Here is a 23914-nt window from a genome sequence, read left to right as displayed (position 1 = left end):
GTAGTTTTTCATGCAGCACCATTAATGTTGTTTGTTATTAAAGAGCATTATTGAAACAATTTGTTCAAGTTATAAACAAAATGCTACATTAATAGAACCATCCTAAAATATTATCAGTGGGGAAGTAGTAAGTGCAATGTTAAGCCAACAACTCTGGGAAGTTTTTGAAAGTGAAAAACTTTCACTTTCACTGGAGTAGCATTGTGGGTGTTAAAGAGCTTGCAAAAGTAAAACAAGGCAATCGTTAATGACACGTCACTGTTGCACGAAACTTAGGCCTTATGAGAATAATCCTGTTTGCAGAACATATTCTGCTTGTGTGTTCAAATTGGCAGTGTTGTCTTTATATACTCACTAACGCAGTCTAGCCTCCAGTGATCTTCCCTTCTACTTGCTAGCACCAGGCAACATGCACTAGGAAAACTTCAGTGCACACACAGGCCAGTTAGCATGCAGCACATTGATGGGCATTAGAAATCCCACCCTTCTAATGCGTCTTGCTGCACCATGTAGACAAGGCCACAGTGTCCAAGTACACTGGTTGCGGATATCCCGTTGTGCACTCTGGGGACTGGATGGCCCATGAGGAGACAGTACGATACAGAGCTTCTAGGCCACTAATTCTGAGTCACCTTTGCTCTGTGTTGAGCTTGATGATATCATGACCATGTGAAAGAGGTTTTGGCAGACTATGTTAGAAGTGTGTGCATGCCAGCAGGGCCAACGCATGAAAGGGCAAAGAAGCCAATGGGCTTTGTATCAGACTCTCAACAGGCATGGAGATGGCACTTCCTTAGAGGTGACTCCTCCAGGTCAGTCAGGCTGGGATACATTGGCAAAGGAGCGTGGTGGAAGTCTGCCTTTCAGATTTCCGTGCTGTATGTTACCCAAGAATAATAACACTAACGCCTAGCTCTGATACGGCACACTTCATCAGCAGAGCTCGAAGCACTTTACAAAGGAAGTTGATGTCATTATCCTCACCTTATAGATGGAGAAAGTGATAAGCAGTATCCCTTGGGTTGTCAGTACACCCCCTTTGCGTGGCACTAATTTCATTGTCCAATAGTTATATATTTTTATTAGGCTTATTTCTTCTAGGCAGACCCTCACTGTTCTCTGCAATATGTGGAACCCTTAGAAATCCATGTATGATGATACATATGTAATTTACACATCACATGTTTCTCCTAAGCACTCATTTGGCTCTCTCCTGGGAAAAGGCCAGTGTTTGATGGGTGGAATAGCAAGGGATAGGAAATCATTTTCATCGCCGATCCCCTGGTGATCTCAGGTGGCTATTTTATTGTTTGTCTTTGGAGATTTATTTCCATCCAAGCTGACTGGATGATTTGTGCTTTCTGAGATCACGCAGTTAAAATGGCAGTGGATCCACTTACTGGAAGATGAAAGCCAAAATAATCAAATGCACAATTTCAAAATACACTGCGTGTTCTTGTTGGCTGTGTCTAAGTTTTTCCCTGCAGAGAAGTTGTCGACAATGACTTGATAGCAGTCCAGTAACATTCTCTGGTCTCTAATAATAAGTTGCACTCTAATAGAGCTTTTCATCTGAGACTCAGAAAGCATTTTGCAAATGTTCATTACTGAAGTTTCACAAAGGAAGAGAGAAGGATTTTTATCCCCGTTTTACAGATGGGCACACTGAGGCAAAGAGAGCTAAAAATGACCTGACTAGGTTTCCAGACTGAGTCAGTGGCAGCAGAGCTGTGACTAGAACCCGAGCATCCTGCTCGGATTATGAGATCATACTTACCATTACTACACATACACATACCACATCTTAGCTCTTGCAGGGTAACATGGGTGGAAGAGCAGCAAAGAATCCTGTGGCACCTTATAGACTAACAGACGTTTTGGAGCATGAGCTTTCGTGGGTGAATACCCACTTCGTCAGATGCATGGGTGGAAGAGATGAGTTTGGAAAGGGAAGTGAGGACATCTTAAAAGGCAAGAGTCAAGTAATGTTCGTGTAAAGAAGGAATATGGGCAGGCTGAACAAATGTATATATGATAAAGAGAATACAATCTGAGAGGAAGAATAAGTAAGGAAAAATGAGGGAGAAAGAACTAAAATGAGGATGGAAGGGGAAAAAATAAGATGATAATGGCTGTGCCAAAAAATTTTTAAAAAAAACCAGACAGGCTAAACCTGTGACTTTTATTTTCATGCCCGATTTCAACTGAGGTTATAAAATTAAATATCAGGGTAATAAAAGATCAACCCTTTAGCTGTGCCTGTGTGAGTGTCTGTAAAGGGTGTGGCTTTAAATATAAAACGCCAGTCACACAATCCTTACCCTTGTGTTTCTAAATTGCTCATCTCTCTGGAACTAAAGTGTAAAGAGAGAGAAAATACCACAATCAACATTAGGGTCCACACCTCCCAGCGAGCCAAGAAGGGAACACAATAAAGTTGAGTTTGGTATGTGAAAAGTCCAGATTTGATGGCACTGGGTCAAAGCACTCATGATCTTGAGATGATGAAAAGCCCTGACTCGCTCTGAATTTGCAGACTTTCTTGGACAGCCATCATTCGAAAATGGGCTGAGCTCTTGGAAGGGCAGACTGTACTTGAGCTTCCATAGGCAGAGATACAGCATGTCTGCCTGATGGCAACGTTTTCAGTCAGTTTAAAAAAAGCCAAACCCTGCAGAGACATAGATGTACTCGTAAACACTCCCCCCAGCTTAACCACACTCAACAGAGGCCAAGCAGTCGGTTGTCCCTAAGCAGGTAGGTCCATTAAGAGGAGCTTAGGGACCTAATTTTAGCCTATAGTAATACTGTCATTATTCTTCTCACCCAGGGCCTCTGGCTTGTTAATACTGATCACCTGTCTGATATTGCAAAACCAAGACTCTAACATCACACACTCATGACCAGAGGAAACACAGCCCAACTAGATGGCCTTGTAGTTCAATTTATAAAACAGCCAAATGGAAGCCAAAAGACTTGGGTTTAATCCTTCCAGTTAAGTCATCTAGATTCCTTCTCACCACAAGCCATCTGATCTTAATCAAGGAATCTTGGCTTTCATCTCATAACCTTAGCTGAGAATCAGAAAGATGAAGTCTGAAGTAATCTGTATACGAAATGCTTTAGTAATGATTCCTTCAAGAGGTTTGTTTTTTTTCCTGAGTTCACGATAACACTTTGATGTGTATAGCTGTATTTAAACAATCAGAAAGCTCTTTTGAAACTGCTTGTTAATAATTTGTTAACACGTGGTAATTTTATAAGGCTTATTTTGTTTGATTTTTGAAAAAAAGGTGCAAGAATCAGAAGCATATTAAAAGTAATAATTTGTGTTTAAAACAACCTGTAGCCATGCATGATCTTTTATGAAAGAAAATGGAGTCCATCTAGTCTGGTGGGAATTTTGCATGCATATCAAACCAAAACCAGATCTCTGTAGTTCGTGAAATGAACAAATACAATCTATAGAGACTGCAACGTGTTTCTATGAAACATAGCACTTAGAGCTGCATAACTTAGAATGAGAGCAACAAATATCAAAAACTAGCAAGCACGAATTTAACCCAAAAGTGTGATGAGTTTGTTTTAAAAAAATAACAGTTTTCAGCTTTATTACTGAAAATGTTAGAGGTGACTGTAGGGAGCAGAAACAACTGGAGCCAAATTTGAGAGGGTCTTTTTTTGGCAATGTAGGGAGAAACATGCAAACGAATCAATATAAATTAGTTCACAAATTCAAGTTGTCATTGCTAAATTTTCCAAAGGACACTGAAGGACTGTTGGAAGAAGCAAAGTTAGCCTGCAGCACATCCTGTGGCATGGTGCAGTGAAACAGGAATTGTTGGATGTTTAATTTGGAATGTTTGCATTTTGAAGGAAAATATTACTCTCATCCCATGATTAGTAAACCTAAATAGGAAAAGAAAAGAAAAACTGCTAAGAGATTAGAAGCTCCTGGAGCTGGGGCTAACTGTGGTATGATTTTGCTTGAGAAGTCTTTGGAGAGAAGATGGGAAGAATACATTAGGGCTCCAAGAAAGAAGTGTGGTCCTGTTACTCTGTATTATAAATCCATAGAACCAGATCCTCATCTTATGTAAATGGCCAGGGCTCCATTCATGGAGGAAATATAGTTAAAATTATATAGAGAGTTAAAAAGATGAATGCAATCCCCATTTAAATATGGAAAATACATGGTGCCATGCAGTGGTAAGATGGAACTGGAGCAGCATTGGTTCCCCCCACTCCTTATGCCCTCAGTTCGGAGCATGAGGAGACCTGAGCATGTGTGGACCAATGGACATTACTTGCCAGATATCTCTGAACTCAGGTGCATGGTGTGGGTGCATAGCCACTTGTGGAATACACATAAGGGCCAGCATTCAAAGATGAATGGAAGTTACATCCTGCTATGAATTCTGCAACAGTGCAGGACCTCTTTGTGATATGGGCAATGGAAAATACCATTCGTCAAAGAGTGGTGTCCTTCTGAATACTGGAATTTGAAGAAGTTTTCTAGTTTTGTGAGACAGTACTTGGTAATCTAGTGAAAAAACATTCCCAGTACATCTCTCCATTCATTTTAATAACTTCTACTCATTGCCAATGTGTTTGTTTCTTGACTCCTTTACAACGGAGAGGCCTTTTATTATTGTTATGACATCACCTCATTCAAGTCTCATCAGTCTCCAAACCGCCTGTGACAGCTTGACCCACCTCACAATAGGAAGGACATTTTGGATCCTGAAAGTTCTCAGCAATAGATCACGAGGGTGTGGAGCAAAGTAATTTAAATGACTCTTGGTGACCCTGTGTAATACACACATGCCAGCTAGAAGTCCCACTCTCCAGCCTTTTCTAGAGGAAGTGCATTGCAGACACTGGGGCTTGGTTACGCTTGCGAGTTACAGTGCAATAAAGGAGCTCCAGGCGCCCTAGCTCACTCCCCATCCACACTGGCAAGGCACGTAGAGCACTCTGTCTCTGCGGCTACAGTGCTGCTGGTACTCCACCTCAGTGAGAGGAATAATGTTTGCTGCGCCTTGGCTACAACGCACGGGTGTCAGTGTGGACAAGGTGTTGCATTACTGTGCTCTGATCTGCGTCTGGAAATGTCCTGTAATCCCCTCAATGCAAGTGACCACTCTTGTCAATGTTTTGAACTCCTGTAGGAATGCGGAAATGCCCTTTCAAAGCTCCGTTTCTGACAGCCGGCATACAAGCCATTACTGTGGAATGGTGCGTGTGAAAGAGAGAAGCAGCGGTGGGGGGGTCTGCTGCTGTCTGAACTTACAAGACAGAATGCTGATGTGCTCTCAGCCTCCCAAAAACCCACTCTCTCTCCACCCCAACATACACACAACATACTCCCTGTCACACTCCACCCCCCCACCCCATTTGAAAAGCATGTTGCAGTCACTTGCATGCTGGGATAGCTGCCCATAATGCACTGCTCCCAGTGCTGCTGCAAGTGCCACAAATGTGGCCACGCTAGTGCGCAAGCAGCTGTCAGTGTGGACAGACTGCAGCGCTTTCCCTACTGTGCTCTCCAAAGGCTGGTTTAACTCACAGCACTCTACATCTGCAAGTGTAGCCATGCCCTGTGATAACTACAACTACTAATAGTAAATATAAGTGTAGTAACACCTAAAAGCTCCAGTCACGAACCAATTACCCATAGTGCTAGGTGCAGTATAGATACTTAACAAAAAGACAGTCCCTGTCCCAAATAACTTACAAAATCCCACACCTCTAGGAAGCAGCTGTTTCTTCTTTTTTCTAAACCCTAGGAAATTCAGTGGTGCTATGCAGCTGCGTTGGGAGTGGGATTTACAAAGCACTAAGTATTGGCCTAATTCCGTTCCCGCTTAACTTTGTGGCTATTCATGTTCACAGGAGTAGAGTTAATGCAGCACCTAGCACTTTAAAAACCTCCGTCCCTAGCAATCTAACCAGCGCTTGGCCATTCTACTTATGTGCAGTAGGAGTGAGTTGATTTCAGCCCATACTCAGGAAAGCAGGCCTATTGCCTGGGCACATAATTTAAGTTAGGCACATGTTTAAGTGCTGTTCTCCTGAGCAAGGATGGATTTCAGCACATGCTTCAGTGATTTCCTGAGTCTCAGCTTTTGCTATTCTTTATTTTATTTAAAACTGCAATCCTAGCTGTTATAGTCTAGGGGGTTGTTGTGCATACAATTCCCCCCTCCTGATGAAATACTCTATATTATATAGATGATGAGACAGAGAGAACGACTGCCACTTTGCCAACTAAAATAATTATCTTAAAAAAACCCAGTCTGACTTGTACTATTGTCCCTTGTCTATATTCCAATGCTATCCTGAAGGTGGATATGCATCTAGAGTCTTTCAAAGAGTTAGCAGCTAGTCTGTACTCTTACTCCTTGCTATTTATTTATTTTCCATCTTGGAGCTTTTAAAATTGATAGGAAGCACAGAGGAAGAAGTGATGTATTGTAACTGATGACAAAGAGGCTCTGTAAACTTGCTTTTGGCATCTCGGGTGTGTTCTAGCTCCATCTTATAAACACTTCACACTTACACTTCAGTGATAAAAATAAGTTTGTTAGAAACTGAATACATGAGATAAAGCTTAAATAAAAAGAAATGCACTGATGTATAAATGATCTTATACTTAGTATAGCTAGAGTTGATCAAATCTTAGAATAAATGTCTCCCTTTAAATAGATATACATATACACACACCGAGCAAAACAGATATAGAAACAGCAGCTGTTGTGCTTAGGAGTCCCACAAACAACTGCATATATATTACATCTCCTTTCCCAGACATCTATAGTGGGATCTGTATATCATAACATTCTCATTGCAATCTAAAAATGTTCATTCCTTGCCCATTGCATCCTTTTCCATGCTATGAATGTTGATTCCTTTCCTGTCTGTCTACAGGTTGGTAAATGAACCTGGCTATTTTTGTTGAGTTCTTTCTTTAAAGCATCAGCAGCAGAGCTCTGGAGTCAGTGCTTGTTAGTTAACGGTGACTGCAGAGTCAGCTGGTGGAGTTTGTATATGATTTTCTGTGAGTCTAACATGAATAGAAAGGGTTCTTTTATTTTCACAAGGACGGGTGCTATTGCATGTTTCTTTAGGATCCAACCCTGCACTCCTTATTCAAGCAAAATGCTGCTTGACATATCCTAAGAAAACAGAAATGAAAATTGGCTTTGACAAAAATTTGGGATTTCCAGTTTAAAATCAAAAACACAAAAAATAATAATTAACACTTAACAAAATCTGCCTAGTTTGAGCCAGCGCTACCACAAGAGCTGTCATACTAGATCGGGAATATGCCCATTGCATTTCCATTGCTGCAAATGCCACTGTTAAATAGAAGACACTTTAGGGTGCCTCTTTTTGTTTTCATTTTGAAGCCCTGTGGCCCAGATCCTCAAAAGAATGTAGGGAATGTCTACAGCGCACTGTAAACCCAGGTCTGTGGCACCTGGATTTGTGGACTCACTGTTTCCAAGCCTATGCCTGAGCATCCACACTGAATTGGAAACCTGGGTTTACAAGTGCTGGACCTGGATGTCTCAGCCATAAAAACAGCCACACTGGGTCAGAGCAAAGGTCCATCTAGCCCAGTATCCTGTCTTCCAACAGTGGCCAATGCCAGGTGCCCCAGAGGGAGTGAACAGGTTATCATCAAGTGATCCATCCCGTCGCCCATTCCCAGCTTCTGGCAAACAGAGGCTAGGGACACCGTCCCTGCCCAGCCTGGCTAATAGCCATTGATGGACCTGTTCTCCCTGAATTTATCTAGTTCTTTTTTGAACTCTGTTATAGTCTTGGCCGTCACAACATCAGCTGTGTTAACGCATCCATACAGCACTACACAGACCATCTGACTCATATGAGGCTTGACCTGTGTCCACACTGCAAAATGACAGGGGTTGGACCCAACTCACAGTGGGATTTGGCCCTTGACCCCCCTCTGCAGTGGAATCCTAGGACCCGGGTCCTGAGTGGTTGCTGAGTTGAGTCAGACTGATTTGTTTGTGGACAGAAGCATGGCTTGGGTTCCAACCTGAATCAGAGCAATCTGGGCTTGATGCATAACATAGATATACCCCAAGGCCCTTAACTCCCAGTGAAATCAAGCTCACTCGGGGAACAATGTCATGTAGTTTAGGCACCATATTTGGGGGGGGGGGTTCGTTTTTTGGGCAAACAGAAGCACAGAGAAGTGAAGTGACTTGTTCAAGGTCAACCTGAGAATCACTGGTGGAGCCATGAATGGAACCCAAGTGTGAAATTCTGACCCCCAGTGAAGGCAATGACAAGACACCCATTAATGTCAAAGAGGCCAGTTTTGTTACTACAAGTCTCCTGACTGCTAATCCAGTGCCCCCGTCTGCTAACCCCAAAGCTTCTCAATTAAACATTGCAACGGTGGGTAGCGTGCGGGAGTCAGAAAGTGAGGCTGACTGCAAACAACCTTGAATTGGAAGGGAATCTGAGTTGTCCCTTTCCTTTCTGAACTTCACTCAGCTTGAACAGTGAAAACAAACAGCAGAATCAGTGAAAACATATATTAGAGCTCTAATGTTCTTCTGGGGATTTCAATAATCAATAATACATTATTAGGAGTAAATTGTAATATGATTTTTGACCCAAGTAGATCCTTTCACAATCTGACAAAAGCAATACTGAAAATGTCCACGGTAGCTACTGTACGTATCCCCTACAGGTATTTCCCCCTCAATTAATACATAGAGACAGCACCTTTTAAAAATTTTCTTTATTCTTTTGTACATTTTCTGAACTTGACTGACATACAATTGTTAGAAAGAAGCCCAGCTCTTTGAATATTTAATCCCATACCACCAGTTCACGTGTGGTTATAAAAAGTCTCAGCAAAGAGGTTCTTGTTGTTTTGTTTTTTCCTTCCAAGCAGTTGTCTGAATCATTTGATGGTTGATCACGACATTGAGCTGTACACACACACACACACGAGCTGTACACACACACACACACACACACACACACACCATGCCAAGTTTAACTAACACATGTCTGGAAAATGGTTACAGTGGTTGAAGTTTCAAAAAGGTATTATTCCCCTCTTCTCTCAGCAGCAGTGTTAAACCTATGAATATCCTGAGAAATACGACCAGAGTGTAGTAGAGTTCCTTTCCTGTTAGCAGTTTTTTTCAAGTAAAAATATATTCTCCCATTTTAATTTGTTGAAGTGTTGGGGATAGGGATGGCAGGGGAGGAGGGGGGGGAGGACAGACAATAATGATTTAAAGAACAACTGTTCCAATGTTTCACCCATGTCCTCAATCCAACAGAACGCTGATCCATAAATTGTTTAATAAAAAACCCCAACAATATTAAATTAAAGCACACATACAGTCACACAGCTGGTTCTAATGTCAGCTTCTGACTGTTGCTCATCCTCCTAATTCTAGAAACCCCGCAGTTTGTGATGAAACAAACATGCACGCGCTAGGAGGACTTTTACTTTAAAATACTCTTAATGCAGAAGTTTGGAGGAATCTTTCTAACGGTGAATTCTCATTAACAGGCATATGGCTCAAATCTGGCAGCATTTTTTTTTTTGTTTTTTGCAAACCATATCCCTAACACTTGTTCACAGTAACTGGCTGTGGCAGATCATACACCAAAGAGAAATACAATAAGGCATGAAGATGTACAGATTGCCTGGAAAACACTTGAACACTTGCAATATCTCAGCCTAATCCAACTCTCACAAAAGACAACAGGAATTGGATCAGGGCTTACATTATGGGTTTGGGTTGTTTTGCTTTTCAGTAGGGAAGAGCTATCTAACCAATGCAAAGAAGTGAAAATTAAGCTTTCTAGCCAAATTGCCCGGCCTTTCAATATATTTCTATGTCCTTTTCAACCATTTTCATCTATCTTGATATAAGAGCTTTGGATCAGCCATGGATTTTATATCTTCATCATATAGCCTATGTTACCAGCTCACGTATTCTTATAGGGGCATCTAAGGTTAGGAGCTGGTAATCAGCAGTGGGAAAACACACTGCAGGGGAAACAGGCAGGCAAAGACTCTTTAAATAAAACAATTTAAAGCAATGAAAAGATGGATGAAAATGCAGTTTGATGTACTTTCGACGATAAATAAATATTTTACATTTTTTTAAATCTCTCGTACTATTTTAAAATCTCCTAAATGGCAGATATAACGTACCCTACACACACACACACACACACACACATACACATATTTCTGGCTTAGTACAGCTATTGTATTCACTTTAAGACAGATTACTTGTGCATTTTGAAGCAGAAAGACGCAAAGTTTATTACCTGCCTTGATAACTCCATTTTCTCCCAAACGGTATTGGAAAAGCAGAAATTAAACCAGGGCCAGACGTTTGTTTAAAGTTCACTTCAGATGCATGAAAACATTTACACCCATGTCCTTCTGAGATCCTTACTTCTAAGGAGTTCCATATTCTGCAACCCACTTCCCAGCATTTGCTCACAGAAAAACCAACGCAAGAAATTAAGAGAGAGACGCAGAGACTTCTCTTGGCAGAAGGGCCAGTGAGGTTTTCATACCAGCAAAGGTGAAAGGCACCTTTACAAATGGCAGGAGGGAAATATAAAGAACAAGATTTGCCCTGACTTCACAGGAAATTTTGTTGAACAGCAGGAATGAGCACTCAATTAGTTACTCTACCGTTTCATCATCCAAAGACCGCACACCAGTTCTGTCCTCTATATAACAGATGAGGAATGCAAGCGGGTGCATGTTTCACCCTACCAGGCCACGGGGCTTACTGATTTAATAGCTGCTGATTGCAGTGGGTCTACTCCTGGCATGGCTTGCAGAATCAAGCCCTAAGAAGTCACCCACTATCTCTCAATTCAGAATAGGATTAACTATCACAGCCTAATTCTGGCAGCCCATCCTTGCCACGGAACATCCCAAGGACATGGTGCAAGGTGTTTGGTGGCTATATCCTGCCTTTGGGATATTTGCCATGCTATGTCTGCTGACATCAATGGAAGTTGTATAATGCAGGCAGAATTTGGCCCTCCGAGTCCCTGGGTGGCCTATGACCTCATAACACAATAATCATAACGTTTGATTGACATCGAGTGACTGTCTCATTGGCCAACAGTTAAAAAGAAAGATTGAAATGCTCTGTGCAAATTTGACATATAAAGGCATGGAGCAACCAAGTCAAGCAAAGACTTAGACAACCAAACATCTTTAATCTATGGCAAATCAGTGATTTTATTTTTCAGGTGGAGAATTATAGGCATTTAAAAAATTTTTTTAAAAGGTCTTTCCTTGCAATTGCCAGTGGCCCTTTTGGTGAATCACACTCTGATACTCACAGAATTTACTGATTCCATGAGCCTTAAACTCAGACAATCTGTTTCTGAAGTCACTGTTACACCCGAATTGGAACTCTCCCTCATCTAGTGTTACTATTGTTTTTATTTTGGCTGCAAGATCTATTTAGAAACTTTCAGGACCTTCAATTAAAAGGTGTAAAAAAAAAAAAATTCTTATTCCCACATCTAATTACAGGGCAGAACAAGTTAAATTTCAAATTCTAACAAATATAATTTAAAATACTAATTAGCGCCAGCAATAGACATTTGCCATTTCAACAGTCAGAGGCTAACAAGAAAGACATAGGTAAGCATTTTGGGGCAGGGACGATGGCTTTTTTTAGCACATTTTGGGTGCTACCACAAACGAATAAATAATAACGAGAGAGTAGTTTCCACCTGAATTCTATCTGATTCTAGAAACTTCATCACAAAACTTCCCACAACCCCAGGAAAGAGCAGATTGTAATGCCAGAAATTTTGAAATTTCATTTGTTTCGATGCAAAAAAAAACAAAAAACAAAACAATCAATCTTGGCCAATTTTTTTAAACCACTTGATTTCAAAGTTTCAGTCATTTCTAGATTTTTTTTCCCCTTGGCAAGGGTTCATGTTTATTCCTAACGTGCAAGAAACAAAATTTAGCAGCTATTTTTCAAAGTTAATTTAATTTCACCAAATGGAAGCGAAATGCAAAGTTTCAAGATTTCCAAGATGTTGCTGTGAATATTTCAGTCAACCTTGATCAGTAAAATGGCAGTTGTCACTAAAAACACCATTCACATGATTCACAGTTTCAGAGATAATGAAAGGGTGACATAGCTTTGAAAATTCGTTTGCTATGTAAGATATATCTACAACAATTTGAGCCAAATTCTACTGCCATTGACATTAATGTCCTCTGATAGAATTAGGGTCTAAATCTGGAGTGAGTGCTCTGTGTTGGATGCAAAGTTCTGCATTTACACTAGAGTACATGAAAGCAGAATTAGAAACTGATTGAATAGCTGAGATTCTGACTGCTGTTCATTTCAAAGTTTACCCCATGAGCGACAGGTAACTTTTCAACTCTCCTGCTGCCCTCTGCCAGCTCATAATAGATCCTTAATCTAGTACTTCCTATCTTTTCACAGTATTCTTCTTAAAGAAAATACATGACTGAACTGAGAAGTACTAAAAACTTTAAGAGACTGTTCCTGCAAATTCAGGGATGGCTGAATGTTCTCTGAAGAAATGTAATGTTCCCATCCTTTGGTTTTTACAGTACTTCAAAATCCACCTGCCAGTTTAACAGACAAATGTGTAAGTGAAAGGCTGGACTGGCTAAGTCAGGGAAAATGCATTCAACCAGCACAAAAACCAAACAACAGTCCAGTGCCCAGATCTTCAGCTGACCTCAGTCATTGTAGCTTCATTAAAATCAACAGAACAACGGTGATGTATATCAGAGGAGGTTCTGAGCCTTAGACTTTCAGAACAGCGGGCAGATGGGTTGTCGTCTGTTTCAAACCCTCTTCCCTTCAGTCAGGACTAATTCCTCCCCCTCTTCCCTCACAAATATATCTGTATGTACAACAATCTGAATCTGTAGCATCTTATCCTTCATTAATATTCTGTGCGATACAAGGGACGGGCCAAGCGTTAGATATATGGCACATCTGTATTTCAAAAGTGCCGTCAATGCTCCTGTTCCTCTCTCAGTCATCAGAAGGAGCAACGCATCCGGCAGAAACTTGGGCTTTTCCTCATGGTTTCTGTATGAAGAGATCATCTCTATTTCCACTGGGATGGCACAAGCCATTTCACCCGGAGGCTGCAGGTTCCAGTTGCTCCTAGATCACTATGCCAGAAGGGACCACTGTGATCATTTAGTCTGACCACCTGCATAAGACAAGTCAAAGAACTTCCCAACCTAATTCTAAGATGGCTGCTCTCACCACCACATTGTGGCCACAAGATGTACTCTGGTCCTTATCTCACACTGTCTTCTGGCACGAATTGGTGTGTGTCATTTCCGCGTACATGCGAGCAGAGAATACACCTGGACAGTCATATCACAGAATCTAGCACTGAGATTGAACTATATCAGGGGCCACTCAGTTTCAAAAGGATTGAACACCCAAATCGCGCTTACATTAAAGCTCCTTTGCACTGTTCTGGCACAGTGAAGGCACCTTAGTGTAAGTGAGACTCAAGGCCACTATCACCTTCTAAAGGTGAACAATTAGGGAGGAGATATAATCAGAACTGGCCTGAATCCTTCCTATAGTGCTCACCAAAGAGATATTTTTCAAAAAAACTTGGTTCACTTTTTTCCCCCTTCTATTTAAAAATTGCACAATTCTGTCCTTACTGGGTTTGGCTGGGCCCAGAAGTGGAAGTAACATATCAAAATATAATCAGAGAAGCTATAAGAAGGTTTTTCTGCTCCAGCCAAACCCACGATGTATTGGAAATCTTCAAATGACGTCTGATCTTGTGAGATTTCCATCACTACTTCCAGAGGACTTAAGAAGCTTCTGAGGTTCTGCCTGCCTATCCTCATGGAACCACTCAACCCTTGGAGTTTTGCCACATTGCTTTAGGGAACCCGTAAATCCTTCTGGGACTTAAACACAGTCCACATTGCAGTGTGGCTATGGATGAGATAGATTCAGATCTCCGTTCTGTTGATATAAATCCAGACTCGCTCCATTTCTGGAAAGGATTTTACTGAGCAACACTCTGAGAGCAATAAGCCAAGCCGGGGCATGCATTAGTGGGCCACAGGTACACCCTCTCAGCTGGTGGTAGACTCCCATCGGAGGTGTGCACCTATGGATGATTTAATGTGGCTCGCTGCTGTAACATGAGTCACTGGACAAAAAAATAAATCAATCAATAAAAAGGATCCTAAAAACAATTGCAGGCAACGCCCCTGCCTCCCAAAAAGCTGTGGAAATTTCAGGAATACAGTGCAAGCCTTAAAGGATGGCCACAAAATGAGATGAGGACACAGGTAACCAGTAGTTTCCCTGCAGCCTTGGGATGAGAACTTTAAAGGTATAACAGCTAGGTGTAAAATAACACACGGTCAGATTCATCCCTGGTGGACTGCCACTGGCTTCAGTGAGGAATAAAACTTCTCCTAATAGACCATAAGTCATCTATTCCTTGTAATAGGATATTCAAAGCCAGCCCCAAAAGGTGGCTCCTCTCACTTCTTGGCTTTGTAGAACTTCCCTTTGCTCTCTTGTCTTTGTACTGCTGCCAAAGTCATGTCCCAGAAACACACTGACAAACGTGGCTAGGGAGTAGATATGCACAGGAACGTGTATTAGCTGGTACGGATAAATTAACTAGCAGAGTTTTCCCTCTGGATTTTATTTGGGGTTCTGCTGCTCTCTGCTCTAAGGCCTGCACCGGGACTGCCTTGGGGCGATGAGAGGGAGGTACAGTAAGAATCGGTATTTGCAACATCAAAATGTTTTTTATCAAAGGGAGGACTTGTGTAGTTGGGCCATGTGCACTGGACACAGGAAATGAGTTATCTTCCCTCTCGGGCTGCTTAGTGGCTGAAGCAGCCTATGATATATGGGATGTACCCCATGGGCATACTTGGGGAGCTCTTATGTTCTGCTTCCCACCAGGCGCAGAAGGAAAATAGGAGGATCAGCACTGTGGCCAGTTCCTTGGTACTTCCTCTGCCTGATGCCATGCAGGGACTGTGCTCCTCCCCACACATCTTCCATTGTTCAATTACATTCCATTTATGCAGCACAGAAGGCAGAGGTCCAAGGGAAATCTACTAAGGAGCAATCCTTTGCTAAACATCTTCGCTACTGCTCACATGTCGCAACACCACTTTGCCTCTCCTCAACGATGTTCAAGGAAAGCATCAACATGAGCATTTGAGATGGGCAAAGGGAAGGCATCGGGACCACAACTGACTGCCAGTGCTGACAGTCATTCTGCCGCTTGGCTTTCCGGGAAGGTTTCTTTCTTCGGTACCACTACTGGAAACATTTTTTACTAGAGAGGGTTTGTGCAACCAAGCATTGCACAGCAGCCGTTTGCCCATAGTTCCAATACAACTGTGTCCTGGCCATGTCCACAATAAAAACTCAGTCAACAACTTGCAAAGGCAACTCTTTGGGGAATCAAAAAAACCGCACTGGGAAGGGGAAGACATTCTCCTAAGTGAAATCAACTGGCTTTGTTGCGTGGCATTGCAGGGGTTGGTAAGTGCTCTTTCAACTAGAGAAACACATCTGTCTACTGGGGAGACCTCAACGGCAGCCGTTTCTTCCCCTCGAGGTGTGGGGGAGTAAGTCTGACTGCATCAGTTCTTCTGCAGAGTGCTGGCCTGCCAGAACTCCTCAAATTCCCTATTATCCACCTGCTCCACTAAAGGCTGAGCTGAAACATTAACTGGGAAATCTGATCTTTTTTCACAAGAAACAATATGGATTTCTTAGCAGAGCAAAGGGCCAGCTGTGCAGACAAAGCTCTGCAACATCTCCTTTGCTGCTAGTTAACAGCTTTCAAGGAAACAATTAAGTAGGAGAGGAAGGTACAGACTATAAAACATGTGGACATCAGGTCAGTTATGTCTCTTTTACATGCACTTCTCACCCCAGCCCTCCCACTATATAAATATATATGCACAACAGGGAGACAAGATTCCTTAGATATAAACAGCCATAACACGGCAATAAAGATTAACGAGTGGAACTTGCTACTTTACGTGAATCCAGGGGAGATTTCCATCCATTAATCTTTATTATTGTAGAATAGCTGTTTATACAAAGGGGGTCAGAGTCTCAACTGGAGTAAATCAGCATCACTCCAGCTAAATCAATGGAGTGACGCCAATTTATGCCAGCTGAGAATCTATAGCCCAGTTTCCTTCCCATTTTTAGGGACAGGAGATTTTACTCCATGAATAGCAGTAAATATTCTACAATATTCCCGCCATGCAGACCAGTGTTTTTCTTGAACCCGCTCCCAGTAACAAAACTGAATATAACTCACTGCCTGGTAACTGGAATATGTCAATAAATTTGAGGAAATTCAATGAAAAGCAAAATTATGTAAGAGGCTGGAAGGGGGTGATTTTTTGGCAGGTTTGGGGCCATGCTAACCTAAGAGGGATGTGATGATCTCTATCTGCAATCACCAATGATGATCCACGGGGGATGGACATCAGTGAGATGGAAGAGGGGCCAAGGAGCATTTTGATGTGTTTTTTGCAGCAGGGACAAGAAGTGGTTCTGCTTGAGACTTTTACAACTACACTGGACCAAACACTAGTGAATGGGCTGCAAGAATCCATGCTGCATTGATAGGGGAATGGATAAGATGGCCTAGCAGATCTTTCCCATTGATAATTTCTATGAAAGGTTTGAGGCAGACTCTTCTACTGAAGCAAACAGCCAGAAATACGGGCCGTGTTTCATAGAATATCAGAGTTGGAAGGGACCTCAGAAGGTCATCTAGTCCAACCCCCTGCTCAAAGCAGGACCAATCCCCAGACAGATTTTTACCCCAGTTGCCTAAATGGCCCTCTCAAAGATTGAACTCACAACCCTGAGTTTAGCAGGCCAATGTTCAAACCACTGAGCTATCCCTTCCCTCTTGTGTGCATAAATGCCTTTGTGCTCCCTCTGCACTATAAACAAGGAGATCCTCCCACTCCACCCACTGCCTCTTTCTGCTGGAATCTATAGTGTAGACACAATCCTCATTTCACACCACATATTAGCCGAAGAGAACAAGGGTGGTGTTGGCATGATGCCTTTGTATTAGCACAAAGGCCTCTTGGCTTGCTCCTGTGGCAAAGAGCCCTGGGCCATATTCTGGCTGCCCCTCAGTGGCTGTGCAAGGTGGGCAGGGAAAGGGGTGCAGGGAGCTCCTTCATTATCAGTGCCTACATGCAGAAGGCCGCCAGCTAGCTGAGCCAGGGCTTCTTGAGCAAAAGGTGAAGGGCAGCAGCACTGTACACCCCACAGAGAGCACGACTCGGCAGACTGGCATTGCTACGCCCCACTCTCTCACCTGCCGACATGCCACGGGGCACATGGGGGAGCGCAAGCCTCCCTAGTTAAAGTGCCACTTCTGAGCAATGCCCTCTCTAGCGCCCCCTGCCTCCACCCCATGTGGGCAGGCTGCATCCAGACACTACCACTCCTTTATCACAAACACAGCCCTGGTGGGCGTGAGTTAGGAATGACTCCAACAGCCAGCAAACGCGGTAAAAGGAAGGACAAACACCATGCAGATCTCTGTGTGAAGTCTTGTGCGCTGCCTGGGAAAATCTCCAGAACCAACAGTGATTTGTCCTCAGCTCCAACAAAATCCTACCATACAAACAACAGCAACCAACGCACCCCAGCCCCAGCCTTCCCACTGAGAGTGCGTGATGGAGTGAGGGACCTCTTGTGATATCCAGAAATAGAGTGTTGGGAAGCCGCTGACAGAAACCTTTTCACTTTCACTGCTTGAGCCACACAATTAACCCTCACCACACTCATCTTGGTAGGTGGTGTTATCTATTTTTACAGATGGGGAAACCGAGGCAGAGATTACACATCTGCCCACTACCACAATGTTAGTAAAAGAGCCACCACAATGGTAATCTAAGCGCTTAAGGAATCCTGGCTCCAAGCCTTGTCTCACACCACTAGGTCATGCTTCCCCAAAGACTACCTGTGGCACAGTACTTATAGCAGGTGTCAAATGATCTCCAGATGTTACAAGCTTTGTTTTGATAGTTGCCCAAGATGGATGCAGAGATACAGAGCAAATCTCAAATATCTTCACTGACCCGCACCTAGCATGGTCATTTATACTGGGCAAACTGGGTGTGTAATGCTGCTCAACCAGAATTTCCCACTCACACCACCAGTAGTAGTTTACACTTACTCTGCAATGATTCAAGTGAATCACCTACCCAACGTGAAAGGCAGCAGAGACTCAGGCTTTTGAACATCAGATAGAGGAATGGGGTGACTGTTTCTTTTCCATATTCCTTCTTTCTTGTTTTAATGTCATTAAACTAAGAAGAGTTTGGATGAACCAAACATCACAAGAGTAAAAAGCATAAAAGAAAACACTCGACCTCTAGTGTTGAGCCATGTACAATTCATTTTACAGGGTTACTAACTGCATACAACACTGACATTAGTTTTCTGATGGAAAACGCTGAGGATATTAGTATCTGCTGTTAATACTGATCTTTGATGGTATCACATAAATTCAGCCCATCAGTTACCATGGCACTGGAATAAAGGTGCTCTGAGGTCAAGGGAATGTGGTGTCCAAATGAGACTTATATCCAAGAGAAATGAAGCAAAACCGATCTTTAACAAAAGCATCAGATCCATATGCAGGAAAACCAAAGGCTGGTTTTAAATGTCATGTTTTTCAAGTGTGAACTGACGCTGGAACCAGCTCTATAAGCTGGCTGGCTGGACTTTCGCTACAGCTGAAGACAATCAATCAAAACAGCTCGGAGTCTATGCAAAAGTGAGAAAGAGAAAAGACACGCACACAAAGCTGAAAACCAGGGTGCAGATTATGAGCCCCCTGTGGCCTTTAAAATGACACTGAAATGTAAACGAACCCTGTGTTTTATCTGCAACAAAGCTCCCCCTGGAATCATGCAAGAGGGAGATTATACTTACAAAGGGGTGCTTAGGCTGGAAAACAGGGGCTGGAGAGCAAGGAACCTCTTCACACAAAGGGTACTGAGATACTGTATTCACGGAGCACACCTGCAGCTCGAGCAGACAGACCGAAGCTAGCTCTAATTTAGCTAGCATAGCTCCTAGAACAAGGAAACCGAGGCAGCATGACTTTCAGAGCAGGCTGTGCAAGCCTGCCTGGAACGCTGGGTAATTATTCACTGAGCTAGCCCAATCTGCAGCTCACACTGCTGCAGCTTCACATCTCCGGGACTCAAGCTCAAATGGCAGCCCCGCCCTGCGATTATAGCACAGACATACCCAAAGTCTTTGCAACCAATTTAATTCTTCAGGACACTGCGCCCCCCGGGGAACTATCCCGCAATCCAGCCTTCGAACCCTCCAGAGCCTCCTCAAACGATGGACGTAGCAAGTACGTGGTGCAGAATGATGGGATCCTGATGAACGAGACGGTAGAACTCCCATAAACAGTGCAGTGCTGTCTCCAATAACTAATTACCTCCCCGGACAGATGCAATGCAAGTTACCATCCTCCCCCTCTGACCTTGCAAAGGAACAAGGCAGCCTTGGGGAGTGGGATCACTTCACAAACGGACGCTTTGGGCTCGTCCACCGAGTTACGCCCATTTACACACCTGGGGGAGAGGGTGAAATGAGGCAGAACTTGGCCAAGTCTTGTGCTGCAGTGAGACTACTCTTCGTGCAGTTTCTTTCTGGGCCTGAATGGATTTCGAGGGATTTCAGCTAGGCTGCTGTGGGTTTTCATATTACTTTCCCTCTCCCAACCCTAGCTCTGCCTGAATGGATCTTCCTTCCCCTAATACGGGCGAAAAAGGGAAACGAACGCAGGGAAGGCCTATGACTGGGTCACAGCGGGAGCTTTCTGTTTCCCATGATGCAATAGAAAAAGCTGCCTTCAGCACATAAGCTGGGGGAGAAGAGCTCCCTTGACTGGCGTAGCACCAATTTTCCTGGCTGTTCCGGAGCAACATGGGATTCAGCTTCCAAATCGGCAAATCTGGAGCTTCTGTCTGTGACTCTCCCAGCAGAGAGGCATAGTGCTGCGATGGAGGCTTTTAAAAGACAGAACAGGGAGACAGACATCTCACACACATGCATTCTGCCTAGCCGGGAGGGTGAGAGGGAAGAGATCAAGGGGGACAAGGCACAGAGACCGGAATGCAGTGAAAGAGCCAAGTCGGGAAAGCTCTCAGGCCACGTTCTGCTTGGTGACATCAGTGTGAATCCGGAGTCAGTGCAGTCACTGAGAGCAGAACTAGGATCCATCTGCGCACCCTACAGAGCACCTGTTACCGGGTTAACACGAGAGCAGCGTTTGTGTGCTGTCTTCCCCTCCCATCCTGACATCCCCAATGCTCTTCCCCCTTGGCTAGCAGTTTTCTTTGCGAACCACGTCTGACGGCAACAAGCTTCTGGTATCAGTGTAGCTGTGGTTTCCTTGCGGGTTTTCCCAGACTGAAACCCTGCTAGGGGCACCTGCAGCGTGTGCTACAGCCCAACATGCACAGCTGCATCGATCATCCCGACCAGCCCTGGACGAGGATCAAACCGCACTCCAGCAGGAGTTCCTGCGGAGCTCGCTAGCGTTTCAAATGACTGTGGGTAAGTTCAGGGGATTTCTGTCTATGTAGTGCTAAGAACTTTGGAAACCCACCCTGGGACGTAATCCTCTGTCTTTGCTTCCCTCCTTTGCAGATATCCAGCCATCCATAATGTTCCTTTCTGTTCAGGGAGGACAGGAAAACTCCCTTCTGAGGCCAAAACCACCACAAAACCTGAACTCTAAAGTCAGCACAAGGTTCTCCATGGAACACTCCCAAATTCATAGCCAGGTGAGGGATCACCAAATGCCTCTACACATTGCCACACACTTTAAAACAAATCTTTCCTCCCTGCATTAGTTCCAGTCACTATGCTTCTTCCTCAGGACATCACTGTCTTTCAGACACTTGTATAAATAGCTGGAACCCGAGGGTTTAGCAACGCAGTGCGCTGCGAATGTACCACAAACGCCATGAGAACCATGTGAGATCCTATCAATCCCCTCAGCATGTTTTCCGAGGTAGCCCCAGCATTTGACCCAAGATCCTTGTTAAAAATTCTTGAATGATGCACATTAAATAGTTTTCCACAACATACAGGCTTCTTTTTTTTTTCTTTCCTTTTCTCCTTTTAACCCTTTTCACAGCAAAGCCCTATAAATATTGCTTGCCGTGGCCTCATTTTCATCATTATCATCACACGTTCATTCTCATATAAAACAGAAATCTATTCAATCAAGCACTTAACATAAATATTAAAATAATGGAAAGGACAAAATATAAATCTACATACAACTTCATGACTACCATAGCACCTATTACCATGACAAAAGCAATTTGACAGAAACAAGGGAAAGGGGTTGAGGAGAAAGTTGGGGCGGGAGGAATCTTGACTGTCATTAAATATTTCAATCACCCTTGTTAAAAATTATTTCATTTGTTTGAAGAGTGCCAACCTTATTAAAATTCATTTCACTAACCAGTTCTCTCTATGTCACTATGGATACCAAAGAACCCTTTAAAACATTGGAGAGGCGAGGATTTTAAATTTTTTTTAAAAAGGCGACTTTCTATTGGTGCTTTCGTGACCAAGCCCCGCCGCACACCTCCTCCCCTAAACCCACCAGTCCACAGAAGGGCAAATCATGTACAAGTCCATTTCTCAGTCTCCCAGGATGAGTTTTACAAAAGAAGCCACGTCTGTCTCTTTGGATTCGTGCTGGGTGAAGAAAGGGTGTTGCTGGGAAAGAAAAGAAAAGAGAACGTATTAAAATGTACTATTCAAATCAAAACCACCTAGCTGACACCCTCAGTGTCAGCCTGGCAAAATTCTACTCAGTTGGGGAAAAGTCTTCCTAGTTAAACAACATTGTTTCCCCTACTAGTACCACAATGGTGTCATTCAGGTGGGTAAGCAGATATTGTGCCTGGGCTGGAAAATGCAGTTTTCTCTGGCTCTCTAGCTCCAGTATCCTCTGCTGTCTACTGTCCCTCAGTCCTGGCAGAGACTAGCAGTATTGGAATGAACTGCTTGCTCACCTTTCATTTAAGAATTACAAAGTGACCATCAGAGCACGTAAACCCCATGTGGGTAGGAATAGATGGAAATGTCCTGACAACCTCACAACAAAGGGAACAAAATGGTGCAATGCGTAAACAACATGGCACAATAGAAGATCACAGGAGATACAGGTTTAGAAGGATGCTTTGGGCCCAAGGAAAAACAAGGAAGGTCAGAAAAATGCTGGGCCCATTAGCCTTGAATTTGTCTCTTTCAAATAACGGACTATATTATAAATCAAAGGCATTGGATCACTGAACGGTTTGAAAAAGAAAGAAAGAAAGAAAGATGTTCTCTCTTATTTTAGTAGGCCCAGACATCTCTCAGTTGAATTCGCATTCCCATTGTCAGGGAAGATATTCATGCGTTCGCTAGGGGTGTGCATTCAAAGCGCCATGCTCCTGCTGAATTCAGAGAAACGGGATTAACAGCATGAGTACAGTTCCACAAATGTGTAAATGTTCGCAAGGAAAAGTCTATCAGGCAGAGTGCGTCTGCAGTGAATATTTACCAAGCTTCCAATTTTATTTATTTATTCTTTTCCCTCTGCTCAGTTCTGGGTCTTATTCCTTCCCATCGGCAACTGTTAAGTCTCCCAGCAGGAGAAGGCTACTTCATTCTTAACCACTCAGCAAAGAGGAAAGCCACGCTGGCTGGAAAATGATAAACAGCTATCTGTTTAAACACTTAATTGTAACTAACATATTAAGGCATCCTGCCGGAGGGTCTGTCTACAATTGTCAATGGAAAAATATGTGCAAAAAGCAAAACACGAAAAAAACCATCCCAAACCCTACTTTGACCAGAAACTAATGTTTGCTACTGAGGGCTGCATCTCAGTAAGTGAGATCAATTCACTGAAGCCAGAAATCACCAAGGGTTTGGGCAACGCAGCAGCACCATCACTGCAATTTGCCAGAAGCTGAATGAGGCTTATCTAACGAGCAGTTATTTATTTGCGCTGAAAGGAGAGCTTATGCGCCCAGTCTGGGCCCATGACCCCACAGTGCATAGAATCCAAAAGGCAATCCTTGCACCAAAGAGCGTATGGTCCAAACACAAATGTGCATAAAATCAAGCAGACTGCCATTGACCTCATCTTCAGTGCAGGATGGAGCTGTGGTTAATGCTTGGGGGTGCTGGATTCAATCCTCGATTCTGACAAAGTCTGGCTTGTGCCAATCTCTCTGTGTCTCAACTCCTTGGGTGTAACGTGGAGATCATATAACTCCCCAACCTCACAGGAGTGTTGGGAAGATAAATTGGGGTGCTCAGACACTACTCTGATGGAAACCATGTAAGTACCCTTCACAGACAGGTCAATATGGGTGCATGTCCCAGGTTCCAGAAGGCAATCTCCACCTTAAGATAAAAGGTGTGACCCATGGAGACCAAAAGTCCCGGCATGCATCCTGCACAGACCTAAAAACACGGATGTCCATTGCCTACTCTTGCCTGTACGGCACAGCAATATTGAGAATGAGAGGGACTGTACACCAGGGTCTCATAGACTACACTGCAGGTATCTCTAACATACATCCAGGTTGGTTTACTATTGGTTCATCAGAACATAAGAATGGTCACACTGGGTCAGACCAAAGGTCCATCTAGCCCAATATCCTGTCTGCCAACACCGGCCAATGCTAGATGCCCCAGAGGGAACAAACAGAACATGACAATCATCAAGTGATCCAGCCCCTGTTGTCCAGTCCCAGCATTTGGCA

General features: G+C 43.4%; 1 protein-coding gene across 4 annotated transcripts in view; it reads right to left on the bottom strand.

Annotated features, from left to right (window-relative positions):
• Nucleotides 1-8767: 8767 nt before the first annotated feature.
• The window catches only part of MAP2K6 (mitogen-activated protein kinase kinase 6), an 85492-nt gene continuing 70345 nt past the window's right edge, over nucleotides 8768-23914 (bottom strand). For 3 of the 4 annotated variants that reach the window (XM_075071892.1, XM_075071891.1, XM_032797197.2), the window contains exon 12: nucleotides 8768-21869. Coding sequence is in view for 2 of the 4 variants with exons in the window: in XM_075071891.1 (XP_074927992.1) it covers nucleotides 21792-21869 (78 nt within the window). In the remaining 2 variants the exon portion in view is untranslated. The remainder of the gene's footprint in view (nucleotides 21870-23914) is intronic. The other variant, XM_032797198.2, reaches the window with a different exon arrangement.

The sequence above is a fragment of the Chelonoidis abingdonii genome, chromosome 13 (assembly GCF_003597395.2).
Source record: "Chelonoidis abingdonii isolate Lonesome George chromosome 13, CheloAbing_2.0, whole genome shotgun sequence".
NCBI lineage: Eukaryota > Metazoa > Chordata > Testudines > Testudinidae > Chelonoidis > Chelonoidis abingdonii.
Note: the sequence above shows the minus strand (reverse complement) of the source record. Positions and strands in the feature narration are given on the sequence as shown.